The sequence below is a fragment of the Lissotriton helveticus genome, chromosome 11, assembly GCF_964261635.1.
Source record: "Lissotriton helveticus chromosome 11, aLisHel1.1, whole genome shotgun sequence".
NCBI classification, from domain to species: domain Eukaryota; kingdom Metazoa; phylum Chordata; class Amphibia; order Caudata; family Salamandridae; genus Lissotriton; species Lissotriton helveticus.
In genome coordinates, this window is record NC_136072.1 from 141405704 (window position 1) to 141430445 (window position 24742).

General features: G+C 41.7%; 1 protein-coding gene across 2 annotated transcripts in view; it reads right to left on the minus strand.

Moving 5' to 3' along the window:
* Positions 1 to 24742, minus strand: part of SI (sucrase-isomaltase) — a 645776-nt gene that overhangs the window by 406572 nt on the left and 214462 nt on the right. For both annotated transcript variants that reach the window (XM_078665617.1, XM_078665618.1), the window contains exons 19-22: positions 12028 to 12112; positions 9134 to 9190; positions 6268 to 6392; positions 1769 to 1857 (exon numbers count right to left, since the gene is read on the minus strand). In XM_078665617.1, the coding sequence (XP_078521743.1) occupies positions 1769 to 1857; positions 6268 to 6392; positions 9134 to 9190; positions 12028 to 12112 (356 nt within the window). The remainder of the gene's footprint in view (positions 1 to 1768; positions 1858 to 6267; positions 6393 to 9133; positions 9191 to 12027; positions 12113 to 24742) is intronic.

Sequence of the window (24742 nt, forward strand, 5' to 3'; positions counted from 1 at the left end):
CACAGATAGGCTTGAGATATTAATGAATTTGGACAAAAATCTGTACTTGAGTTTGTGAAACAAGGATAAAATGAAACGAGCCATAAATACTTCCACTATTTCAAGGCGCAGCAAAGAATGACGTTTCAAATGGTATGCATTCCCCAGGGAGCCTATTGAAACAAAGGTCACAGTACAGGTCAGCCAGAAGCAATTGTACGGCCCAGGAAAAATTACTTTTTGCTCCTACCTAACCACTCCACCACTGTCCTCTAAGCACATTTTCTGAATTCCACAGGGTTATATAATAACAAAACCTCAGAATTAAACATCTTAGTGCCGTGGTGGGAGCAACACACCTTCACTCTAAATCTCTCACTTCCCTTGTCTGAAACTTATTTGCAGTCCTGTGTGGTCCTCACAAGTGTGTGACCAGGGAAGAATGCCTGGTTGGCCTTGCATGCATTAGCTGATGAACATCTACATACCTAAGAGACACATCAGCTGAACAACTGTTCTAGTTATTAAACAACCACAATACAAATGACTAAAACATGGCAGGTATTCCATTGGAGTACGAGGTCCACATTTTTTCACTACCTTGGACCTCCAGCTAAGGAGAGAGCCACACTACATGTGCATCAAGAATCTTCTTAAAAGTGAACTGCACATATAGTCATTTAACTAACAAGCGGACTAAGAATCGCATGAAAATAATTTCTTACTGCTTTTGCTCCCTTGTATCCAACTGAATTCCAACCATCAAAAATGCGATCCTCAACGCCTCAACAATTTAATAATATGGCTATGAAGTAATTAAAACACAACATCTGAAAAATCTAGACGTTTTAAATGGTGCCAGGTCTAAAGTTCTTGTGGGATATTTGTGAAATCTTTCCTCTTATGGAACAATATCCTCAGTCATGGATCTAAAAGTATGTCTTTTCTAATAGAGCTACATCTAATCACATAGATTTATTCATGATATACACATGCAATAATGGTAATTACCTACACATACCCACCCCAAAATAAGACTTTCAAGGTGGCAAACCTAATAATCAGCTTTCGTAGAAAAACGTTTAAGTCCAAAACAATCAGTACTAGCAATATAGTGCCACCATAAATTCCTCCTTTAATGGAATGTGCATAGAAAATTATCCTGCCTAATTGCACGCAAAATGAAGTCATTCGCCAGAGTGCTAACCTCTCAACAGAAATGTAGGTCAAAACTCTCTTGAGTTAAGGCAGATCTAGAGAACCCAAAATAGCAGAAAGAATAGCCTCATGACAAGACTTTTGACTATCATACTAACGGCTCAGTGATACACACTTGAATTTTGAGATGCTGAAGATATATTAAAATGAAATAGTATTCAGTAGAAGGTGATATGCTGGAGCAGATTGGGTTTATGCACAACCAACCCACATTTCAATATTTGGACCTATAGAACCTTGTTTACCACTCAATCAGAAGGATTATCTCCCTCAAATATGACTCATTCATTCCTGGAGGAAGAAGCTTCTCAGGGAATCCTTTGTGTTGCATTTCAATTTCTTCTTGATTCTGGATTGAGATGACCATTTTGAGTCAGCACAAAGCAGTGATCAACTCTCAGTTTATATTTCCCTTGCATATGAATGGTGTGCCACGTTATTTCTAATTATGCATTATTTCATTGTGAAATGGCCACAGGCACTGGTTTGCAAATGTGTGTTGATTCTGAGATTGAAATGAACAAACATATTATTTTACGATGATTAAAGATTTGACTCAAAACAAACTTACTTCTAGATTCACCGTCATCCCAGTATAATTCGCCTTTGGCTGACAGATTTTCATCAAGTGCAATGATGAGGCCCATAGGCTTTATTCGGCTACAAAAAGAAATCAAAATATATGATAGAAATATTTAACCCTTTTACAGGGTGTAGTTAAGTGAACAGATATATACTAATGTAACTTTCAATCCAATTTGTATCGCAGTTATGTTTTAATAGGTATTTGCTATCCAGTTGCGTTGTGTTAATTTGACTTTATCTATACTTTACAGGGAACAATGTTTTATGACTGTTCAGTAGCAAATTGCAAAACAAGCATTGGTAATGCATCAGTTTTGCCTAAGTAATGAATAAAGAGATGTTTTCATCATTCATTATCCGGGAGAAAGAAAGAGCTCCCTGACGGATAACACAGGCGTGGAGAGGATGTGGTGCAGTTGCCAGAGCTGCTGACTTGAGAGCTGGGGATCCTGGTTTGAGGCTCTGTGGTGCTACGCAACTTCCTGTGATTCTATGCAAACCATTTAATCTTTCCGCAGTGATAAATTATTTTATAAATATGCTGCAAGAATAAAAGGCAAACTTTATGAAAATATAGTTCCACCAAAAGTGGATGTTAACAGTATTTCGGCGGCAGGAAACTAATAAGAGAAGCATACGAACAACAAGCATCGATAAATGCGTGAAAATATGCTACTGCCAATAGAAATGGAGGAAAGGTAAGTGGCACGCACAGGAAGCAATGAGAAGCCATGAAAGATAGAAGGCGGGATGTAAATACCTTTTAAGTTTATATCTAAGAAAATTGATTTATCATGCACAGCGCAAGTGACGTGCAGGTGAAACCTAAACAAGATGTCAAATATGCTCAATTATGTGCTACTGGCTGGCCCACTGTATTCATAAAATAAAGGATTGCTTTATGAAAAAATGCTTACAAAATGTTTAAATTTTTTGTCTAAAAGAAACTAAGGGAAACCCCGACCCATCACAGCTGTCATTTTCATTGATTTCATGAATACAGTGCCGGTGGAGGCAATGTGTAAACTTTTCATTAATAAAATCAGGCATTTTTCAGGCTTTTCTTGGGTGATGAGTCTCAAGGAAATGTTGTGAACCCACAGTTTATAGTGGGAGAATGATTCTCTATCATTTACCAAGCCTTCCGTTACTGAATTGATATTTTGATCTCAAGCAACTGTATATGGTTATCTTCTTAGGCCTCGTTCACAAGTGGAGCAGGGAGGCATGAGTTACTGGATCCAGGAAATACAGATACTGCAGGGTGCGGTATTTACCACATCCATTAATAGCTTAAATTATCGGATAGTAGACACAATAAATGGAATTCTGTGCCTACTGCACTCAAGTCTACAAGTCTACGTAATAACCGAACATTTCCCCTGAGCATATTTCAGCAGGTTTGACATGCCAAAACTGATCTAATAAAAATTATAGGGGTGTGGATTTTCTTGCTCTAGATAATTATTGGGTGAGTAAAACACTGCTTTACTCGGATTTCTAACCTCTGTATCAACTAGAGTTTGACAAGGGATCATAATATTATGACCCGCTTTTGATTGGGACCCTAGTGTGTATTTAAGATACATCTGCCCCGTTATTGTTGACATTGTAGCATTGCATTGCATTTTGATTTTAACATATGTGTCACTAAGATATCTGAACTGCAATTATAAACACTGCCAAGTTGTGAGAAGCTGGGTCAATATATGGTGCTCACTTATGTGAGTGTAACACCCTGCACTAACCTAGTAACCCTTATGGTGATTTTAGGGGGTTTAGATAACCATAGAAAGCACTCTAAGTGGAAGCTGTGGAGAGAAGCCTTCAGGCTTAATCACGGAAGAGTGCAAACCAGCTTGGTTTACCAGTATCTAATCCTGTATTACAGGCTAAATGAAAAAGAACCGCACAGTGTATTTATAAAAATAGATATTTATTACAATCACTCATTAACATGTTACACTATCTCCTATCCGGAGATATAACCACAATGCACATATTACTTTAGACATAGAACAGCAAGTAGCATCAATACACAGTAGTCCCCAGGGAGAGACCAGATCATATATAAAAATAGTGGAATGTGAACCACGACCTAAGTTGAGACTGGACCCAGGAGACGTAGAAGAGTTGGGGACCCAAGGAACTACCCCAGGTGAGAGTCTACTTGATCACTTTTTTAATTTTCTGCTGCAATCGTGGTCTTGAACTAAATATTACTAAAACTAAATTTATGGCTTTTAATCCTTATAAATTTGTTAGAGCAAATATCATGGTGCAGGGTGTCGCTCTAGAAAAAGTGAAAACGTTTGTGTATTTGAGGGTCTGTTTGACTCACAAAATTAGTTGGTCAACACACTGGTGCTCATTAAAACTGCATAAAGACGCTGGTGCTGTAGCAAACCTGTGCACAAGGGCCCATTCACATTCCTTGGAACCAGTGGTGGAGATTTACAACCTTAAAGCAAAAATTAGAGCCATGTATGGTGTAAAATTGTGGGGCCATGCCAAGAGTGATGAACTTAGCAAAACAGAAAATAGTTTTGTGAGGAGCTTTCTTAACCTCCTGGACAGTGCCCCTTTCCTCCCCAACTCCTGGATTTGGAGATTGTCCCTATAAATCAACCTATTATGTGTCATTCTATTATGCACTGGCACAGACTTTGGTCCAAAGATGAACTAAAATGCTACAGAGTTGTGATCAGGGCTCTTCCTAAATATCCGGGTTGTGAGAGGATTTCTTGGTTTGCATATATGAAAGCCACATTGTATGAGAACGGCTTGCCTTTCCTCTGGAATACCCCTGTCTTGGCAAAACAAGTACCTCACTCCATGTACAAAGAATGACTGAAAGAGTATATGTGGTTGAGGGATCTGGAATATGTCAAAGCGGGTAGTCTAACTGATCATTTTAGACATCAAGCACTCCCCCACTTATGAATCATTTTTTGACATCCTTCCAGGCCCCATCCCTCTGAAACTGCTTTTAAAATGGAGATATGGGGTTCTGCCATCAAATAGTCTCTGTATAAAATGGGGCTTGCAGTATTGCATTTCTAACATGTGTCCCTCATTTAATTCAGCGGAAGAAACTCCACACCATTTTGCCTTTTTCTGTCAAGCCTATGATAGACCACGAAAACTATGGCTAAGGCCAGTATGTAATCCTTAGGGCGTTCGTCATTATGTTCATGCACTACGCACTTTACGTTTGGACATGAGAGAGGAAATTTCTGTTGGGATGACAATATTTGTGTATGCTGCCTGGATTATCCGCATTCGCAGTGTCAAAGTGCCGAAGCAATGATGTTTCAAAAGTGCACTTTTTTTAAAACTTGTAGATGCAGCACTATCTCCTCTAAAATCTCCTCACTTTATTTTCAATTTATTTTATGTCTCCTATTAAATTGTGGGATTGATGGTTATATGAGCTTGCTGGTTTTATTGTTTTTTTTATATATTTGTTTTTATCTGGTTTCTTGCTGTACGGTGTTTCATGGATCTTTGTACCCAAAATAAACATTTTATACAATACTTTTGTAATAAGATTAGGTCAATCAACATTGTTTCTAATGGGTTCAAGCAAAATATGTGTTTTTTAAGCTCTAAACTACAACATATCTGCAGAGAATAAGTATTTGTCCAGCACACCCGGAAACAAATGCATTTTATTTGACCTAACAATATAGCAAAACTGCATATTTTTTATAGTAATGACTTGACTTTACATAATGCTTCATACTATTAATGTCTTTTCTAAATGCTAAAAATAATAAATGTCAATTTTGTCAATTAAATAGTAGTAAAAGATTATCAATTCATTCAATGTTGTCCATCTCTACAAAAACGTACATTTTCATGTTGTATTCAGGGGGCTGAACTGTCAAATTTCTCAAAATGGGAGACAGAAACGTTTAGTGAATTGAAAGCAAATTAAGTTATCCATGGAAAAAGGTAACTTTGAGTTTCAGCTCAAAATGAGTAACAAATCATAACAACCATAACAAACGCTCCTCTCTATCAAAGCATTCCAAATATCCATGTAAGTTCAAATTTGGGCAGGGAGTTCTCAAGTAATTAGGATATTAAAACAAATGTAGCAATGATCATGCATGTCATCTTAACCCTGTTGCCTGTAGGCGTGCTGCAAAAAAATTGTCACTTTACAATCAAACAAGCGCGTATGTTAGTTTAAAAAAAGTTATTGCTTTTCTTATTTAAATATTGATTATTGAAAATCAAGTAAAATCATAAAAATCACTACTTTGAGATCAGATCTTTTCAATGCACTATCACAACAGCACATCCGGCATCAAAATCACTAATACATCACCCATTCAATGACTAACAAATTAACAGATGACATAAGCATTACACAAATGTGAGATATCTTCATAATCAAATGAAAGCTTTAAGTTTCCGATCACTGCAACATTAGTAATAAACAGTTTTTAAAAAGGAATGAGTGTTTCAAGATTTTACCTATACACTGTGGTGTTTGCTGGTTGTTGCATTGGGTAAATATACCCTCCTCTCAAATGAAGTCCAAGTTTATCCTTGGGAATTGTAATTTGCACTCTCTCCTTCCTGTGTGGAAAGCGGCCACCCTGCAAAAAAAATAAAAATGAACGGTTGGTTTTATCATTGCTTTTTAAGTTATCATAGTCTGTAATGCTTAAGATCATGTGGTTAAGATGTCAATTCTTGGTCAGAGTATATCTTGTAAACCACATATTTCAAAACTAATTGAATTGCTAGTATTCATGTCTTTCAAAGAAAGTGTAATTCCCAGCATATAACAAGTGCATTTTCAGATATGAGCGTATTATTCACAGGCAATATTGATTGTGGTTCTGAATATAAATCAATAATGCTGCTCATCAGATAGATCCCCAAACCAACATAAATAAGACCTACAGCCTATTATACCAGCTAACATGATACTTATGCATTGCCTCAATAATTATATAGAGAGTGATGCCTGATGCAAACTAATTACTTTGATGATTTCATAGGTGCCTCAAACACACAAAAGGCGATAGGAGGAATGCGTGCAATAAGTCTAGGCACTGGCAATAGTTCTGGGTAGCGTTCCAACCGATGGTTCTTTTGTCCATCATGCTGCCTCAGTTTGGAACCAGTCATATGCCAATCGGTCTTGACCCTGATCCAATAGGAACAGTCCAGCCGGAGCTGCCAGTCCAGGTCCTCCATAATCTAGAACACAAGGAGACCTAGACCAGGTTTGCATTGATATTGAACCATTCCACAACTGTACTGTCACATCTGATCAATTGGTTGAATAATGAATGAGCTATTGTTTAGCCTATAAGAAGCTGAGAAAGCTAGTAGTGTACATGCTTTAGGTTGCAATTTACCAGAAGGTGATACATTTCTGCAGTTGGTTCCTTGCATTCCACCTCTTTAAATTAAAATCCTAAATGTGCACATCCTTTAACAATGATTATATCACAGTAGGTTAGTCATATCAGTCATATTAGGGGTCTACATCTCATTATTGTTATACTTAATGTATCCTTTCCTTGGCACACCAATGATGGCACCCTCCTACTAACATCAGGAGGAAATGTGTCATCTGAAAACATTTAAAGAAGTTGCCCTTAAAGGCAATTTACATTTTCCTGTTTTGTATAGATCCTCTGGGCCCTAGTGTTGTTCTATAATTTTATGCCTTCACACTCAAGCTCCACCTTACCAGTCTCGATAGCTTTGTTATGAGCAACCACCACCATGACCGAGTGCTTTCGTTGTTTAAATGTAATTTCAGTGAAATAACTTGGATCTTTAAATTCACCCAAATATACCATTTTCTACAGTCATTTCTCCAAGTAAAGTTGACACAAACTATATTAACTTCTGTGATACTCACCTGTTGCATAATCTGTGTACATGTCTACTTGTAGGTTTTTCAAAAGCCAAATATATATGGGTTTTAGACTTTTATGGTGAGTACAGATGAAATGTTAGGGCCAACTGCAGACAGGGAGATGTGTCTCCAACAACGGAAGCACAGTTTCATTTTAGGGATACAATGTATACATTTCAACTATATTCATCCTCATATTTCACAGACACCTGCATCCTAAATGATAGCACAGGCAACAATACTGAAACTCTAAAGGAAATACACCTGGGTTGACATTACTAAGATTCATTTCAAATTAAGGGCTCAATTTATATTTAGGTGGTTGGAGTAATTGCAGAGAGTCTAACTGGGTCCCTGTAACCGGCCCACGTTCTATCATAGTTGGCCAAACCGTTTGACTTTGTCCCGGTCCAGCATGACTAGATAGCCAAAATATAGCTTTTTGCTTCTAGGTGAATTTTTACCTAAAAACCTTGAAATTCAATATCTCAAGTTCTACTTCCTGGATTTATGTCATTGTGGTCTTGTTTTATTTATTAAAGTCAGAACTATTTTTCAAACTTGGTGTGGGATCTTTTTGTTTGGCGCTTTCACTGTGTTACTGTTTGAAGTGTTGCACAAATACTTTACACATTGCCTCTAAGTTAAGCTTGACTGCTCCATGCCAAGGGACCAGAGAGGGAGCCTAGGTTAATTTGGGTTTTGCTTGTGACTTACCCTGACTAGAACTGTGGTCACTGTTTGTCCAGGGCCCACACCCAAGGCAACCAGTAACCCAAATTCTAACAACTACCCTAACCACCTCTGTGAATTGTTATCTGTATATCATTCTCAATTTTTTTATCATTGTATTTATGATGTTTGGGCTTCTTGACAAATATAATAAAGACGATGACCAACATCCTTCACGTTGTGTCATGCGGGTGTTAAGGATGGAACAACCTGGAAAGATCAGTGCATACACTCTTTTTGGAGCATAGCCTGATTTACTACAATAGTCAGACTGGGCATTCCATCAAAACCTGAAGCATCCTTGAAGCAGGTGTTAAAATGAAGGTATGCTTTAATTTCAAAGACTATACTACAAGACACATGTCATGCATTTGGTGCTTCAGAGTTTGTACAGGTATGGTAATGTGTACTGTAGGGGTATGCTCTCAGTACAAATACTACGCTAGACAGCACACACTCATCTCTGCCCATTGGTTCAATGCTTTGTGTTATGAAAGGCATCCTCTAAATATCAAGGAAAGCATACTTGATATTTACAGTAAGAAAGTACTAAACAATGTGGGCAGAATGAAGAAAGATCCAATGTATATGTGCAAGAGGTGACACCTCACTCTGAGCACCACTGAGGTCAAATTCTTGTTTATGACTGCGTGGCCCAAAGTTAGAAGAAGTGCAAATTGTTAACTTTGTAAAAGTCAGCAAAACTATGATTTAATTTGTTCTACTTACTGTCTCATAATCATACCAAAGAGCATCAGGCACATAAGCATCCACTAAGGTTGTGTCCTAGTGAAAAAAGAAACTATGTAAGTACAAATTAAATATTTTAAATATTGTACATTTACAAATGCCAAAACACAAAGGGAAATTGTCCCAAAGTTAGGGTTTCACTTTAAAAATGATAAACAGCTTTCACATGAGCAATAGAAAATTCTCACAGACACAGTGGTAGATTTATCAGTGAAAGAATAATGGCCTCATTGAAGGAATACAGGAATTTGGTGATTGCATTGAGACAAGCAGGTGTGATTTGTTATTAATGTATATAGATCATGTATTTAATTTGCCCCAAATGTGGCATCTTATAATTCTTTTCATATCTTTACTTTCATACGTTCTCTCTTGCATCACATTTCACCTTACAGCATATCCACTCAGCCTCACTCCACATTGCTCTTCAAATGTCTATGACATCTGTTTCCTATTTGAATCTTACCCTAAGTTTCTTTAACAATAGTAAGAGTGAAAGATGCTCTTGATGAAGATGGGTGAGGATTAAAGTGTGGGATGGGGAGGGATATAGGGTGTCAAGCATCAGTTTGCGCTGGATGGAAGCAAATCTCTGCATGGTATGTACAGCCAATCAATGAGAATGTCAAAGATACCATTGCATAACATGAGAAGTGAGCTATTGAGTGTAAAGTAGTTGGACATGAATGGATGAAAAGAAAGCAAGACAGTCATATTAGTCCATTTATTTCAGTATCCACAGTAAGGGTTCAGCGAGGCCTTCATTTAGGTAGACTGATTCTTATAGTTTTAATCTTATTTATTTTATTTATTTTTATTTATTATAGTGTTTTATATAGCGCGAACAAGACCCGTGGGTATCAGAGCGCTTAACATCAAGAATGGTTACACATTGACAGTAAAATAACAATTATATAATTATAGAGTTATAGAACAAAACCTATAAGAAGTAGAAGAGCTTATGGCTAAGGGGGGTGCAAAATATATATATACCAGACGCGTGTGCAATTAACAGTAAAAGTGGCTAAGGCTTAGTTTATCTCTATCAATATAGATAAATAAGAAGAGGTAGAGGTTATATAGTTTTCTGCTATCACATAGTTATCGGTTCATCTAGTAGGAGATGGCAGTGAGGATAAAGTTCAGTTCAGGTATGTGGGTGGAGACATTCACTTATCGATGATATTGTTCATGCAGATGGCCACCGTTCATCTGATTAAGACTATTCGTCCCGGAGTTCCGTTAACTTTCCTAATCTTAGGTTTGATAAGACACTTGTAGGTTGGAATTCATGGGAAAAAAGAATCTGCAATACAACACACATTTCATGCATTTTTGGGGAAATGGTTGAGGTAGACCTGGCCAGATTTGCCAGGCAACCACAATGGATATGCTTAGGTATAAACTTGGGAGCAAACATATCTAGTTCCATGACTGATCGCTCATGGACTAAGAACTTGTAGCCCTTTATTTAGGAGTATGGCATGACCTTCTTTCAACTACTCGCTACTTGGGGCTTGAATGGAACTTGTGTGAAATGCTGCATTAACGGATGCTCTGGTTATGGGCATGTTTATTTGTGCAGGCAGCTCAATTACCAACATCTTTTCTCACAGTGCACTTGCGTGCAGCTCCATCTGCTGTGTCTGCATGGCCCACAGCTGTAATGCCTACATCCATTTTGCAAGAGCCTCGGCTTTATGCTCTCCAGCACCCACAAGCACCATTAGGTATAAATGTGGGTGATTCCATCATGGAGAAGGAGCTACAACCCTCAGTCCTGAAGAAGAAGTGGTCTAGAAGGTCATTACAGTGCCTGTTATAGGGTAATTAACTGTTGTGAAATATGGCACTCAGGAGGAGATTTCCAAGGTGGCTCTTCTACAGAATCTGAACAAATTCATGCTGATCAAAGTTAGCAGCTACATGGTTAAACTTAAACAGCAGCTTGAGCAAAAAACACAAAACGAGAAGGCGGAGTTCCTGAGACACACATTCAAACAGATCTTTATTATTTCCTACATGACTCCCACCAATTTGAGTGACCCACAACTCGTAGACCACACATGAGACTGACAGAACCAAGATCTTGAATACAGTGCTACACTGAGCCTACTTGCCCCAAAGTTTGGTCTACAACAGCTTTCTGAATTAACATAGACTTTTAGGAGCTCGTTAGTTACACTTGAACTAGGAATATAAGAACTTCCTACAGACAAGAGGAATATGTTATGGTCTGATGACATAACTGTATTGCATCTTTAAATAGTCAGCCACTTGACCCATAATGCTTTGCTTGTTGCAGCTAGTGTTGCAGTATCAGAAAAGCAAACATTGCTGTCATGAAGCTGTACATTGTTGTCTTTAAAAAAGTTAATCACAAATGTGATCTATGGGTTTTAAAATTACACAATTCAGGTAGATGGGCGTGGCTACCATTGATGTAGCAGGTGTAGTGCACCAGGACCCAGAGCCCTGAGGATCTCAAAGAACCCTGTAAATTATTGTATTTTACAATCCCAACTGGAGTCAAAGGAGCTATTTTCCTTGCTTGTACCAGGGCCCAAGGCATTCTATGTGGGTAGCTGACAAATAAGTTACACTATTAAAGACATCTCTGGAAGATTGGAAGAATCAAAGGTCTTGCTCCTAGATTTCAATTAAACCATTAGCACAGTAGTGACGTCCGTAAATCTCAGAGGCAAAACATTTCAACATTTTTCTGCAACTTCGGAGGCATTGTACAAGCTTTGCTGGTGTAAATGCTGAAGGCATAACAGCATCTTTCTTCTTGTATATTCAAGAAATGTCCCCTCACTAATGAAATCAAACCTAAAATAAATAATTTACAGAAAAAGAAATACTAAACCTACAGGATTAAGAACAGGGGTGATGAGAAGTCCAGGCCCCCACAAAAACTGTTCATCCAAAGCCCATGTTGCTTCGTCTGCATAGAACCTAAATGAAAGAAAATAAGAATCATCATCCTACTTCATTATGAAATAGATCTTTTAAACAAACATCGTTTATAGTAAAACAAATAACACACATATAATGGAAATATAAGTAAATTATGCTACACATTCAAATAAATTGTCAAAATTGGATAACCAAGTAAAACAAGTACACATGGTGAAGTATAAATTGGAAACTCAAAACATTGCAAAAAGATTCGTGAAACCCAGTGAACAAATTGTAATTATTATAGTTTTGCTAAATAAAGCGTCTTCCAAATAACTGTACATTTGCAAACATTTGTGTTACTGTTCTCTTTCTGTAGCTAAGGATGTGTTGCGATTAGGAAGGGATTTACCCTGCAGCACACTGTGAATGCCATCCTTTCTCAACGGGTGATGAGATGCAGATGTAGTTACAAAATAAAACCCTAGCAACCTAGGATATTGCAATTGTTTTGTTTCTTATTTATATCTGTTGTATTAAACTGGCAAAATATGGATAAGATAAATGCTGGGATAGATCTACAGTGCGTTGTGAAATTTGTCAATTTAATTTCAGTTCACTGGTTTCAGAGTTGCCTTCATCCTCTGTCCTGCACTGGGGATTTCACGGTGTATGCTTGTGTTTTCACAGGAATATCCGGTTTGTACATTCCAGCTTAAGCTCACAGACTAGATCGAAATCCACTTCTGTACCTGGAAACCTACACCATCTAGGCTGCCTACGTGCACAGGGGCGTAGCTACCAAAGTTGCTGCAGGGTCTGTACACTGGGGTTCAGATCCCTGAGGGGCCCATTGAACCCTGATGATTGTTCTATTTTACTTCCTCAACAACAAATGGTCCACATCCCTTACTTGCAATAGGGCCTGTAAAATCCAAGCTACGCTATTGACTGTACATGCATTCTCACAGTGGTCCAAATCATGTATGAATGAACAGGAGCAGGCCATAACTATGCACTTATTTTAGGACATTGAAATGAGTTGAAAACAGAACGTGTACATACTCTGATTTACACCGTGCACTGCAAAAAGCGCTAGTCAGAACCAGGAAGAGGTAACCACTGTTTCCTGTTGTGATTCTGTAGGTCATTTACTACCTCAGAGACTTTAGAGTTAAATATATGTCCTTTGGAAAGTGCAATGCCTAAGAAAACATGTAACACTGAACAAGGACAACCCTATATGCTCATGACGACCATGGTAAATATCTCATACATAAACAAAGACCCATTGTACTCATTCAGAAAGTGGGAAACCTTTAGAATATTTTGAGGAATCCAACATGCAATCCCATAATATTTCATCAAATCAATATCTTAGTATTTAGGGTAAAAGAGAAAACATTGGACTGATAGAAGTTAGTGTCAATAGTATACATTCACAATTCGTATACAGTGGTTTGTGAATAAGTGGACGAAGTGGTTACGATGCAGGACTCAAATAAGTGAACAAACATTTACACCATATATGTCAAAAGGAACTGTACATTTCCCTAGTTCTCTACATAATTTCATGTGCATGTCTTGGGACAATGCGCAGAGCCTGCTGATATTGTTATAAATGGGAACCAATGTGGCACTCTATCGATGTTTTGATCCTGTGTTAATGAAGAGGCTTCCTCAGGACCAAGTCATCGGACGTTACAACCCACATGGGAGTACTGATCCGAGTTTATACACGTCACATCCTAAGTATTCAATACTTGGATTGGCAAAAACCAGCTTATTTCTGTGTAATCTGCATTTCACACAGAGGCTTCAGAAATGGTGAGCATATCCGTCTCCTCAAAGGTCGCCATACAAAGTTAGCATGCAAGAAGAAAACAAGTGCACAGCTATGCTCTATGTCAAAGCATGTATACATGAGGCAGCCCGGTAATTCAACAAGTTAGTGCAAGACATGCAGATAGCACTGCTCAGATGTATTGAACTATGATTGCTACTGGGGTTTATGAGTTGCACTGACTTTTGCTCTGTATAAACTTGGTAGAGAAAAGTTAGTTAATAAATGTCTTGTAGACAGCACAATTTTGTTGAAATGGTTGCATTGGCCCATCTGCATCAGTGCACATAATGGAATCATGATAAAGTCCCATATACCATAACAGTGTCTGGCATATAAGGTAAACTACCCTTCTGCACATGTTGCTTACTGTAAACACTTAAGTATTACACACCTTGGCTTAAAGCACCTTCAGTAGTAGTGAATGTGCAGCTATGATCCACTGCAAGCACATTGAAGTATAAGCGGTGTGTCCAATTATTAGGTATAATCTTGTCAATGATCTCCACTCTAGAATGTAGAAGGCACAAGCAACGGCCTATATTTAGTCTCCACAACCCTGAATTGGGATGATGGGTCCTTGAGATAAGGAAAATATGTTAATGAAAAGGGAGTCGCTCTCCATATGGGATTTATGGAACTTTCCACTGCAATTGACCTAGTTGACAGGAGCAAGCTTTGGGACATAATGGAAAAGGCAGGAGTTGAAAATTCTCTGATTAGTCTTTTGAGGCACCTGTATTGGGATACGACTGCACGCTTACATTACGGTCAAAATGGAGAATGAACCCCCCCCCCTTTTGAATCTAGTAGAGGCCTATGGTAGGAACGCATTTTAGCTAAATTTTTATTCCTTTTTCATATAGATTCTTTGAATTCAGTGCTGGTAAAAAAAGGAAAGGATTTACTAATGGTACGGAGCTGCCCAGTTCCCACCTTACTTTATGCAGATGATGCTGTTTTATTCGTCCACACCACAAACGGTTTGCAACTGCTCCTAGATTAATTTGTTGAATTTATGCGGGATCATGGCATGAAAGTCAATCACCAAAAATCACATATTATGACTTGCGTCCAAAACAAACACATTCATAAAACCACTATATACAATTACAATTCAAAAAAGTCTTTGTGATTATTCATCATAAAAAGACAGAAGATTTATAAAATACAGCTATGGGCAGTCATAAATATACATTAAAATTGTCATTGCAAATTGTCATAAAAATATAAATATCTGTATTAAGATAACATTCGTTAAAACAGAATTAAATTTATCATACGCATAAGACTTTACATAAATCTTCAAAACAGAAATATAAAAATCCTTAAAAATCCAATTTATACCATGATGAGCGAGGAGAGTCATGGGTGGCTATTAGGGCCTCCCATTTTCCCGAATGGCCCAGGACCAGCTCAGGAACTTAGCTACCCCTATTATCACAGTGTCATTGCAGCTAATTTTCAGTAGCCTTTTAGCAATTGACGCAGAGCTAGTTCCCGAGGATCTGCATAGGGGTTTGAGCCACGTGCTCCGCGGTTGATGGTAGGCAGGGCAAACATATAATAGGTGGTCAATATCTTCTATGCAATCCAGGCAGAAAAAGCATTTATCACAATTATCTGGTTTCCATTTACATGTAAACTTCCTAAGCGGAAGTGTCTCAACTCGGTACTGGTGGTAAAGCTTGCGATCTCTAGGTTTCGCTATTAAATCCCAATAACCTTCCAGACATGGTTCATCCTTAAAGTCCCAGAAAACACTAGTCAGGGAGGGGCTAGACAAAGAGGAAAATCTCCTGGTTTTATTATAATTCCAGTAAGCTGCTCTGTAGATTATTTTTGGTGGAAATTTGGTAGACGCTGGACTGTCCCACAGGTCCCTCATCCCCATATTAATGAGCATGGCTTTGATACTGGATAGCCATGGAATCCTGTTCGAACCGGCCTGTCCCCTTACTTCAATCAATCCCTTTGCAAATAAGTGTAATTCTTGGGTTGTCTTGGGTTGTCCAAAGCCTTCTCCAAAAAGCCAACATCCTGTACCCTGCGATGTCCTCAATCGCATGGCATCCAATGTCTAAAAGTAGGGGGATACGGGGAGTTGATTTTGGGAGTCCCACAATAGATCTTGGAAATGTATTCTGGGCTAGTGCTAGGCGAGTTAAATATTGCGGGAATAATTTTCGTGGTGTATATTTTGACTGCAGGAGCAATAGGCTTAGTTTGTGAGAGCCTATGTTCCTTTATCAGTGCTCCCGCAAGCTGTGAATGTTTCAGTGCCAGTAACTGCACATGTGGGGTCCAGCTCAATTTTCGCCAAAGGTGACACCTAAATAAGTAAAGATATTGGTCTGCTCCAAGAGCTTCCCGCTCATGAAAACTCTTGAAGTAACGGGCCTGGACCCGTGGAGAACCATAAATGTGGTCTTCTCCATGTTAACCACTAGATCGTGGTCGCAGCAGAACTCCTCAAAACGAGACAGTGCCAACTGGAGCCCCTGTCTCGTTTTGATAGAATCAAGGTGTCATCTGTGAACATGAGCAGTGGCACTCTTTGGTCGGCTAGCATGGGTGCATCAGTAGAGTAATTATCAAAGTACCGCACCACCCCATTTATAAATAATGAAAATAGGGTGGGGGCCAGCACGCACCCTTGGCGAACGCCCTTCCCCACTTTAAATTTCTTCGTGACCTCACCCGGTTTCCCCCATCGGACCTGGGCATAGTTGGAATTATGAAGACTAACCACAAAGGCCAATAGTTCCTTGGGCATCCCTAATGCTAGGAGAACGTCCCACAATTTTGATCTCGGAACTAGGTCAAACGCGGATTTTAAATCCACGAAAGCAGCGAAAATTATTCCCCTACCCAAGAGGACCTCCTTCCAGTATAGCAAAACGAATCTAAAGACTTGATCAAGGGTCCCCATATGAACCCAAAACCCTGCCTGTAGTGGAGATAAGATGTTCTCTTCACCCATCCAGTTCTGAATCCTACCCAGTAGCACTCGTGCTATGATTTTTTGTAGCGCGTCAATCAAGCTAATGGGTCTATAGTTGGCCGGAGCGGAACGATCCCCCTTCTTGTATATTGGGATAATTTCCGCTCCGGACCAAGATGTAGGGATAGGGTCTCCCCCTGCTAATGAGTTAATTAGATTCGTGATGTATGGAATCCAAAGGTAAGAGTCTTGCTTAAATAGGTCACCTGGAATACAGTCAGGCCCGGGTGCCTTACCACATGGGATAGTCTTTAAGATGGCCTCGACCTCTTTGGTACTAAATAACAAGGGGGTATCTATAATAATGTGCATGGCAGGGGCATCAATTTCCGTGCCCTGCTGAAATTGGGCTTCAAAAAAAGCGACCCAATGTTGTGGGTCCACATTGTTAGTTGGGACGATCTACCTCTGCCCATTCCCCCATTTTATTAGGTCCCAAAATTGAGTCACATTCCTGCCTTTACATGCTAATAGCAGGTCCTGGCATCGCTCCTGATCCCAGTCTCTTGATTCCAATTTCTAAGGTGCAGAACTTCAACTACCTTGGAATTTTGTTGGAGGAAAACATGATATGGTACAAGCTTTTAACTGAGAGATACTGTAAATTGTACAGGACAGGGAGGCGATTTGTAGATTCACAATGAAACTAAGCCATAAATCTATAAAATATTAAAATTCCTTATACAAAAGCAAATGTCTTTCCATGGGTACTTACAGGGCTGGTATGTGGGGATAAACTGTCCCGGGTAAACTTCAAACAATAGAAAATACGTTTTTGAGCAGATTGCTTGCTACAACAAATATATCTGCCATTCCTATTGTCCAATAGGAAAGTGAGCTGTCTTTTTTGTACGATATAGAGAGGGTTGCACCACTTCTCTTATGGGTAAATATTTGGCTTTCCCCGTACACTAAATTCTCCATATTCGTTTTTGAAGATTGTCTTGGGTTAGATTGCAAGGATACCATCCCATGTTAAAAGAGTATTCACCTATGTTGCTTTACTAAATTTGTTTTTTCCATGAGATTGACAACAATCCAAAGAAATTGACAAAGACCCTCCACTTCAAATATATAAATCATGTTAGGTTTGAAAAACGTCAGTCTATGAACTCAGTCTGTTAATACCTCAAGATCAAACCTAAAGAAGGGATAGAACCATATTTATTAAGGATAATAAACCATAAATATATATTTTATCTAACTTGTTTTAGATTTGGCACTTTGCACTTTCTAATAGCCTTTCCACAGCAGAGTACCTGGTTTTCTACACTACCCGGCTTCCTCTGTGAGAACACTTCTAAGCAATCCCTTACACATTTTATGTTTTTTTGTGGTTTTTATACTAGACCTCGGCAACAGTTTTTACACCCTATTCTGCGCTCATTTGGTCTCAGATATAATGTACAAAGTTTGCAATAAGTACAGTGTCTTGATGCACAGGTTATCTGACACTCTCTATTTAGTTACGTACAACAAGCTCCTAGGATAAGTTTTAACATTTTTTAGATTCTGTTGAATTTATTATCTTTTTAACTCAATATCACCTGGCAGTTTTCCTTGTTATTCCTGTTTTATTTGTTTAAAATTTTTATGGCGCCTTTTAAATGATTTTCTGGCTGTCGTGATGGATGTAATGTGATAAGGCTAGCGTGTACCTTATGTTGTGTTTATGCCGTGGTTTTATCTTTTTTGGCTCTAGCTGAATAAAAGTTTTTTGACTGACGGACTTGAAACACAGTCTCCCTTGACGTTTGCAAAACCAGTGCATCATTGAGTGCACTTCTGTGGGTGAATTATTTATTTATGAAGGCACAGTGAGGGAAACTATACAACATAAATGCATCATCTAAATCTGTGCTGTATGTATGTGCACTGGCGTACCCTAATCTTAGCATGAGACTTGAAATAAAACACAAGGGTGAGTGCGGTGTTGGACTGTATGCCAATTCAAGAGGCACAACAATATCCATCCATGGGTTGAGATGGCCTCCTCACGAGATTAGAATGTTTCATTTGAGAGTGCAACTCTCGGTCTGCACACTGGTTGCTCAGTACAGGTACAGTTTGACTGTGTGCCAGAACTGACTCCTATTTATGGCATTGGTTACCCCCTATATGTAACTAGCAACAATCTGGCTGCAGGCATTTTATATAGTCTGACTAGTTGTGTCTCAAATAATCTTGACTTTTCATAATATTACATTAAAAAAACCTGACCTAAAGCACAAAAATTAAAAGTCTAACTGATAAAATGAATAGCCGAAATCTCGAATGTGCACTCTGTTGTAGGAAAGGAATTTAAAGTACAGTGCTAAGTTATCCAATGTGAGATGTTGTAAAACAAGATCATTACCCCCAGGTCCCTACGTCCTCGACACCTTCCAAACTAATGAGATGATACTATCTCTGTCAGAAAAAAGAAAAAGAAGGAATGCTGGACCTACCCTCCCCCTCCCGCCGGGAGTACATAAGGGTACATGTCCCAGCATTCCCTCTGTTTCTTTTTTCTGTCATTCTGACAGGGATTGCTGGGGATCGAGGAGCTTGGAATGGGCTCCTGCGCCGAATTTACCTCCGCTGGGGCTTCGTTTTCCTCGGCGGCTTGGATGGCCTCTCCCTCCCTGCCGGGCTTGGGGGGAGTGGCGCGGGCTGCGTCTGACGCTCCTCTGGGCCGCGCGTGGATGTTGGACCGCGTGGGCCCCGCGTCTGCCCGATGGCCGCCCCTCCTGCCTGCCGGGCTTGTTAGGGGGCGCGGCCGCCTTCGCGTCTTTGGTTGGCTGGGTTGGGTGTGCCTTCCTGTCATGGCGCTGCCTGACTTCCGGTTTGGACGTAGTCAGGCGCTTCTGTCCGGTCGTTTTTTTGCTGGTATAAACGAGGGCAGCTGGTGAGTACCGCGTAGCGGTTTTTCTTTCATTGTGCTGTTTGCTTTTGCTACTGCAGCCTGTGTTGTTCCTCTGCTGTACAGGATGGGGAAAAGTTCGAGGAAGAGGCATCACAGGGAGAGGTCCTCTTCTTCTTCTTCTTCCAGTGACTCACGTTCTCCTTCTCCTGCCCGGTCCAGACGCCGTGGTGGGGGTGGGGATGCGCGCTTAAAGCGCTTGATCAGGGAGACCCTTTCAGAGATGGGTTCTGGTGGTGCCGGACGCAAGGCTCCTGCTGCGGCTTCCGGTTCTTCTGCTTCTTCTGCTGACGAGTCGGCTGGGGCTGGGGACTCTGAGCTGAAGGGGAAGTATATAGACAAGGACGCTCTTCCTGGTATCCTGAAGCACGTGAAGCAGAATATGGGCTTTGCTGATGACGCTTTTCCCAGTACTTCGGGGGGTTCTTTGCTCCGCCAGTTCCAGAGTTCTGCCACGGTGGATGTTCCTGTTCATCCCTTTATTAAGGATGTCCTGAAGAGGGAGTGGGCTGATCCAGATCGCATTCTGGTTCCACGATTTATGGCCCGTCTTTACCCCCTCCGGGATATGGCTACGGATCTTCCCGATTCGATCCCCATTGACTCCTTTGTTGCAAGTTTGGTGGGTCGCACTTCCTTGTCTGAGGACGCTGTGCTGAAGGACCCTGTGGATAAGAAGGCTGACGGGGCTCTGAGGAAAGTTTATTCTGGCTCTCATCTGGCCTTGAGAGCCGGGGTTTATGGTACTTATTTGTCGCAGTCTCTGCTGGCGGACATTAAGTCTCTTTACCAGTCGATGGACGATGCCACGGACTGTTCGAGTCTTCTTGAACACATTGAGCGACAGGTTGAACTTCTGTCCGATGTGTCTTTTGATGTGGTGCGCGCTGCTGCTCTTTCTGGTGGGGCCTGTGTGGCGGCTCGTCGCAGTCTTGTTCTTAAGGACTGGAAGACGGACTCTGCGCAGAAGGCTTGTGCCTTGCGTTTGCCCTTTCAGGGTTCTATGCTGTTTGGGGGGAGTTGGAGACCAAACTGCACAAGCTGTTTAAAGAGAAGAAGCATTCCTCTTCTTTTAAGGGTTCTGCTTCTGCCGCTGCTTCTTCTGCCCCCTATAAGTCTAAATCTTTCTTTCGGCCTTCCTTTCGTGGGAAGTTTGGGAAGGGCCGAGGGAAGTTTTCTTCTGGCGGTGGTCGGGACCGTAAGGCTAGGTCTCCTCCTCCCCGAAGCCTCGCTCCTGACTCTTTGGCTGTGGTTCCTGGGTTGTTGGTAGGAGGGCGGCTGCGCTTCTTCCTGGATGCCTGGGTTCAGTCATGTTCAGACGCTTGGGTGTTGGATGTTCTGCGGGAGGGTTACGAGGTGGAGTTTTCTGTTCCCCCTCCAGATTCCGGCCTCCGCCCGACTCCCTGGCCTGCTTGCCGGTCCAAGAGGGCCCACCTAGTCCAAGGGGTGGAGGATCTTCTTCGGAAGGGAGCTGTTCAGGCAGTTCCTCCTTCGGAGGTGGGGTCGGGCTTCTATTCCCTGATTTTTCTGGTGCCCAAGAATACCGGGGGTTTCCGCCTGGTCCTGGATTTGAGGGTCATGAACCAGGGGGTGTTGCGGATTCCCTTCCGCATGGAGACCTTGCAGCGGGTTATTCCTTTGGTGCTACCGGGTCACTTCATGTGTACCCTGGATCTGCAGGACGCCTATTACCATGTTCCGGTGCATCCCAGGTCCCGTCGCTTCCTGAGGTTTTGTGTTCAGGGGTGCCACTTTCAGTTCCGGGTTTTGCCCTTCGGCCTTCGCTCTGCCCCGAGGGTCTTTACGAAAGTTGTCGCCCCCTTGGTTGCCTGGCTTCATCTACAGGGGGTGATGGTGTATCCCTATTTAGACGATTGGTTGATCCATGCTCCTTCTCGGGTCCTGTTGTTGGAGGTGAGAGAGTTGGTGTGCGCGGAGTTACGGCGGCACGGTTTTCTGATCAATCTGCCGAAGTGCCAGCTGACTCCTTCCCAGGATCTGGTGTTCATTGGGGCTCGGTTTCGCACAGACCTCAACCGTGTGTTCCTGCCGGATCCTCGGGTTGTGTCCCTGTTGTCCCTTGCTCGAGGGTTCCGTGCGGGGGGTTCCTTTCGGGTGCGCCTCTGGTTGCGTCTTATGGGTCTGATGGCAGCGACTGTCTTTACGGTGGCTTAGGCTCGTTTTCACCTCCGCCCCTTGTGGAGTTACCTTCTGTCTCTCTGGGATCCGTTGTCCCGCGATTGGGAGTGTCTGGTGCCCGTGTCTCCTGTAGTCCTGCCTGCTCTGCTTTGGTGGTCGGATCCGGTCCATCTGTCTCAGGGGCTCCCCTTGCAGCCCGCTCCGTCGCTGGTCTTGACGACGGATGCCAGCGCTTTGGGGTGGGGGGCGACCTTGGGATCTCGGTCCCTTCAGGGTCGTTGGTCCCGGCTGGAGAGTCGCAGGTCTTCCAACTGGCGGGAGTTGACGGCTGTGTCCCGTGCCGTGATGGGTTTTCGGGCGTGTTTGCTGGGCAGGAACGTCCTGGTGAGGTCGGACAATATGGTGTCGGTGGCCTATCTCAACCATCAGGGGGGGGCCCGTTCGGCTTCCTTGAACGCAGTGGTGGTTCCCTTGTTTTGTTGGGCGGAGGGTCATCTGCTGTCTCTGGCTGCGATTCATATCAGGGGGGTGGACAATTGTGCGGCGGATGTCCTGAGTCGCTGCTTTCCGGCGCCTCTGGAGTTGTCTCTCACCCGGGTTGCGTTTCGGCTTGTGTGCGGGAGGTTTGGGCTTCCCTTTCTGGACCTCTTTGCCTCCCGGCTGAATGCGCAGCTTCCCCGCTTCTGCTCCAGGTTTCGGCAGGAGGGTTGTTGGGGGGTGGATGCCCTGTCGGTTCCCTGGCCTTCCCGCCTGCTCTATGCCTTTCCCCCTCTGGCTCTGATTCCCAGGTTTCTGTCCCATCTGTGTCTGGAGGATCGGGAGGTGGTTGTGGTTCTGCCCTTTTGGCCTCGGAGGTCTTGGTTTCCGACGGTTCGTCTTCTGGCTGTGCGGGGCCCTTGGTTTCTCCCTCTTTCCCCGTCTCCCTTGAGGTCCTCCCCTCCCCTGTCTCTTCTCCGCTTGCGGCTGTCGGTGTGGAGGTTGAGAGGCAGGGGTGGCGGCGGCGTGGGTTCCCGGAACATTTAGCTGTTGCCATTCAGGGTTCCCGTAGACCTTCTACACTCCTGTCCTATGATCGCCACTGGGGTAATCTTACGGTAATCTTCATTACTCCGGGTCCCGTAGTCCTCGACACCTTCCTGACTTCCCTCCCTCCCGCCCTGTTTGCCGGCCTTCATCCTTTGGCTTGGTATTTCAGAGGGAATGCTGGGACATGTACCCTTATGTACTCCCGGCGGGAGGGGGAGGGTAGGTCCAGCATTCCTTCTTTTTCTATTTTCTGACAGAGATAGTATCATCTCATTAGTTTGGAAGGTGTCGAGGACTACGGGACCCGGAGTAATGAAGATTACCGTAAGTAATAGGACATTAATGCCTTCTGCTGGCATTGCTGCACAGTACCTAAACCACATGTTAGGAATATGCAATATTACATGCAGACTTTGAATTTTCACCTAATTATTATTTTAACGTGAATATGTACCTAGAAAATCTGTGTCAATGTCACTAACCATTATGGCACAATACATTTTTAGGTCTGGCCTCGCCTAGCGAACGCTTTTCGTTTCTCACCAGCCTCATGTAATCAATCACATTTATAAATAAAACTATATAAATATATTCATACATATTGCTTTTCAGCCACCACAGAATACAGAATGGTGCAATAGGGTAATTTATTTTAAGCTAGTCCGTTTTGCAGTGTGAGTGGTTTGAGTGACGATATTATCACACGTGCACATCCACCTAAAAGGAGCTTCTCTTCAGTGCTAGGGATTTTAGGTCAATACTTTACGTTCTCAAAGCTTTTTTCCCTAACATTCATTATCTGTTTTATTTTTAGTCTCCTTTTGTATTTAAACTGTGTCCTTCGGTTAAAGTAATTCAACTCTTTGTGATCCAAGAGCCAATAAGAATTAATGGTTTTCTTGTGATGTGCACGAAAAGTAAAATGGATTTCTAAATATGTTTTGTGTACACTTGCCTTGCTAGGAATCACCTGTACTATTGTATTAAAATGATATGTAATCGTAAATATTTCAAACAAATGTGAAACACCAAAATTGTGGCCACAGTCTTAGGGTGGAGACATGATGTTTTACTCTCTTTATTTTTTCGGCATATGCTTGCAATGAAAAAAATATTAAATGCACATCCACTAGATTGCCAAGGCAAAAAAAATGCGTTGCTTTGCCGTCACTCTAAATTAATTCAAAAACGTTGTCATAAATATAGAATTTTATCTAATATATTGTCCTTTGAACATTATTGTTATTTGAGTTTATAAGGCGCACAGCGACCCCTAGGGGTTTGCCGGCGCCAGCCTGAGAGGAAAGGAGGGGAGATAAAAAGGAACTACAAGTTGAACAATCCAGGGGTATATTCACAAGAACGTGTGATAACTACCGCAAGAGTTGAGTAACGCAACTTTAAACATCGCAGCCTACCACGGGAAAATAACCCTGTGTCAACGTGAAATTCACAACGTGGCAGTAGCATGCGATAGACACCAGATAACGCGGCAAATGTCCTTGTGTAAATCAAAGCCACTTCGCTAAAATACAATACACGAACACTAAAAAACATGCGATGAGGCCAAACGCGGTACAAAAAGTTGCGAAAATCAGCCACAGGCCTGCAAATCCCACGCGTCTGGTGTGACAATGCACCATAAAAACCACAGAAAATATGCACCAGAAACAAGCCAAAGCACGTAGCAACATGGATACACCCTGACCCAGCGCAGAGGCCAACTCAAACTCCACAACCCCCACAGACTACCAGCAAGGAACAGCGGGGTTG